Raw genomic sequence first — 2,329 nt, 5'->3', positions numbered from 1 at the left:
GTAATCCTTTACTTCGTAATGCTTTTAACCATTTTTTAGTTTTTTTACTTTTACATCTCTCGTGTTTAGAAGATCGTTAACCACAAGATTCAAACTATGACCAGCACATAAAATCTTAAAAACATTATCATCAAATTTATTTATTGCAGAGAAAATGTTTGCACCTGAATCAGTAACTAGTGCAAAAATCTTATTACTGATAGACACCATTCACTAAAGATTTCGTTTAACGTATTAAATAAATATTCAGCTGTTTTCACTTCAGACATAAACCTAAGATCCAGGTTTTGGTCAACGAGAACCACGTTTTTGTCAATAAAATGACAAGTCACACCGAGGTAGCTGTTTTTACTCAATGATCATCACATCAAAACATCACAAGTAATTGTAATGAAATGACATCCCTTCAATAGACATTTCTCTAATTCGATTGCGCAACTAATTTCTCAGCTTGAAAAAGAGGCCAGTAAGGACAAAAATGTAAACAGATTCAAACTCTTTCTCGAAATGATAAAATTAAAAACATAATTTCGCTCCAAAAGATGTCTTATTCCAACTCAAGCATTTTCAGACCAAATGAAGTGAAAAAAGGTGGAAGAGGGATGTATTGCTGTATTCCATTGTGCGGAAGTTCGTTTTATAACAACAATATGGAAAAGACTAACATTGCTCTATTTTCTTTTCCTAACAAAGAAAAAAAACTTGATGTTTACAGAGCTTGGTGTAAGGAAATATTTAAATATAGACGTAAAGGAGGTGCTGATAAATTTGAAATTATGAAACACACGAAAGTGTGTGAATTTCACTTTAGGCCTGAGGAAATAAAAGTTAGTTCAGGATGCGGTAAAAAAACTTTAAAATCAGGGAATGAAGTTCCTAGCATTTTTTCATTCAAGACACCACAAGATAAGTTACCTAGAAAATCTCCATGCAAAAAGTCGAAATATTCAGTGTTTACAACTGATATTGATACTGAAACTCATACAATAATCGATTCGACCAAAAACGTAGATTGTGAAAATTGTAAACTTTTATTATCCGAAAAAACAATCATAGAAAAAAAAATAGAAGTATGTCATGAAAGTTACAGAAGCTTGCTTGAAGAATATAAAACTTTAAAAATAATAAACGACCAGTTGAAAAATAATATTTTTAGCTTTGAAAATTTTGAAAAAGATGATAAGTATTTCAACTCATTTACTGGCATGAAAAAAGAAAAATTTGACATTTTATTTGAATATTTAAATCCTGGAAATGAATGTGAAAACATGAAATATTATTATCCTGAGCATAACTCTGAGGAAAAGTTACCTGAAGAATTATTTTCATCTCCTTCATATTCTACACCGGAATCCAAACCTGGTCGTAAGTCAAAAATGAAATCGGTTGATCAACTATTTATGTTTTTAACATGGCTAAGACTTGGTTTTTCTTTAAGTTTTACTTCCTGGTTATTTAAAACACCAAAATCTACTGTTTCAAGATACCTTATTACATGGTCAAATTTTATATATCTTAAACTTGGTGCTATACCAATTTGGCCAAATTTAGACCAACTTAAACATAATATGCCAAAATGCTTTAAAGAGACATATCCTCAAACGAAGGTTATTATTGATTGTACTGAGTTGCTTTGTCAAAGACCTTCCAGCCTAACGATTCAAAGAAGTCTGTTTTCACATTATAAGCATCACGTAACCTATAAAGGATTAGTTGGCATTGCTCCTTCTGGTGCAGTAACATTTGTTAGTGAACTAATTGTTGGCTCTATTTCTGATATTGAAATAGTTAAGCAATCAGGACTTTTGCAAAAAGAACTATGGGAGAGTGGTGATTCTATAATGGCTGATAGGGGTTTTTTAATTAATGATCTGCTTAAGCCTTTAGGTGTAACACTGAATATTCCAGCCTTTTTAAATGGGAGAGATCAGCTATCACATGAAGAGGTTATAGAAAGTCAAACAATAGCAGCTTTAAGAATTCATGTAGAACGTGCCATACAACGAATTAAGAAAAATAAACAAATACGAAATGAAATACCTCTTGTTTTATATGGATCAATTAATCAAATCTGGACTGTAAGCTGTTTATTGTGTAACTTTATGGATCCTCTTATAAAACAGTAAGAATATAAGATATGTAATATTTATTACTGAGAAACGTAGAATGATAAAATATATTTTTTATAAAAATCGCTTAACTTATCGATAACATCTAAAAAATAAAATTCATCAAAATCAACATTTACAATAATAATTCCTTTATAAACATAAACTATGAACAAACAATGAGTTAGTCCAGATAAACCCATGGCCATTTGGACTTGTGT

The 2,329-nt window shown here is 30.4% G+C and overlaps 1 protein-coding gene across 1 annotated transcript; it reads left to right on the top strand.

Moving 5' to 3' along the window:
- Positions 1-542: 542 nt before the first annotated feature.
- Positions 543-2,126, top strand: LOC136091092 (uncharacterized). Its single transcript, XM_065818077.1, has one exon. The coding sequence runs from the start codon at positions 543-545 to the stop codon at positions 2,124-2,126; it is 1,584 nt and encodes a 527-aa protein (XP_065674149.1).
- Positions 2,127-2,329: the final 203 nt, after the last annotated feature.

The sequence above is a fragment of the Hydra vulgaris genome, chromosome 14 (genome assembly GCF_038396675.1).
Source record: "Hydra vulgaris chromosome 14, alternate assembly HydraT2T_AEP".
Classification (NCBI taxonomy): Eukaryota; Metazoa; Cnidaria; class Hydrozoa; order Anthoathecata; family Hydridae; genus Hydra; species Hydra vulgaris.
This window is presented reverse-complemented; position numbering and strand designations above follow the sequence as displayed.

Excerpts from the sequence above, each read along its gene's own strand:
- LOC136091092 (XM_065818077.1), top strand. The coding sequence starts at position 543 with ATGTCTTATTCCAACTCAAGCATTTTCAGACCAAATGAAGTGAAAAAA.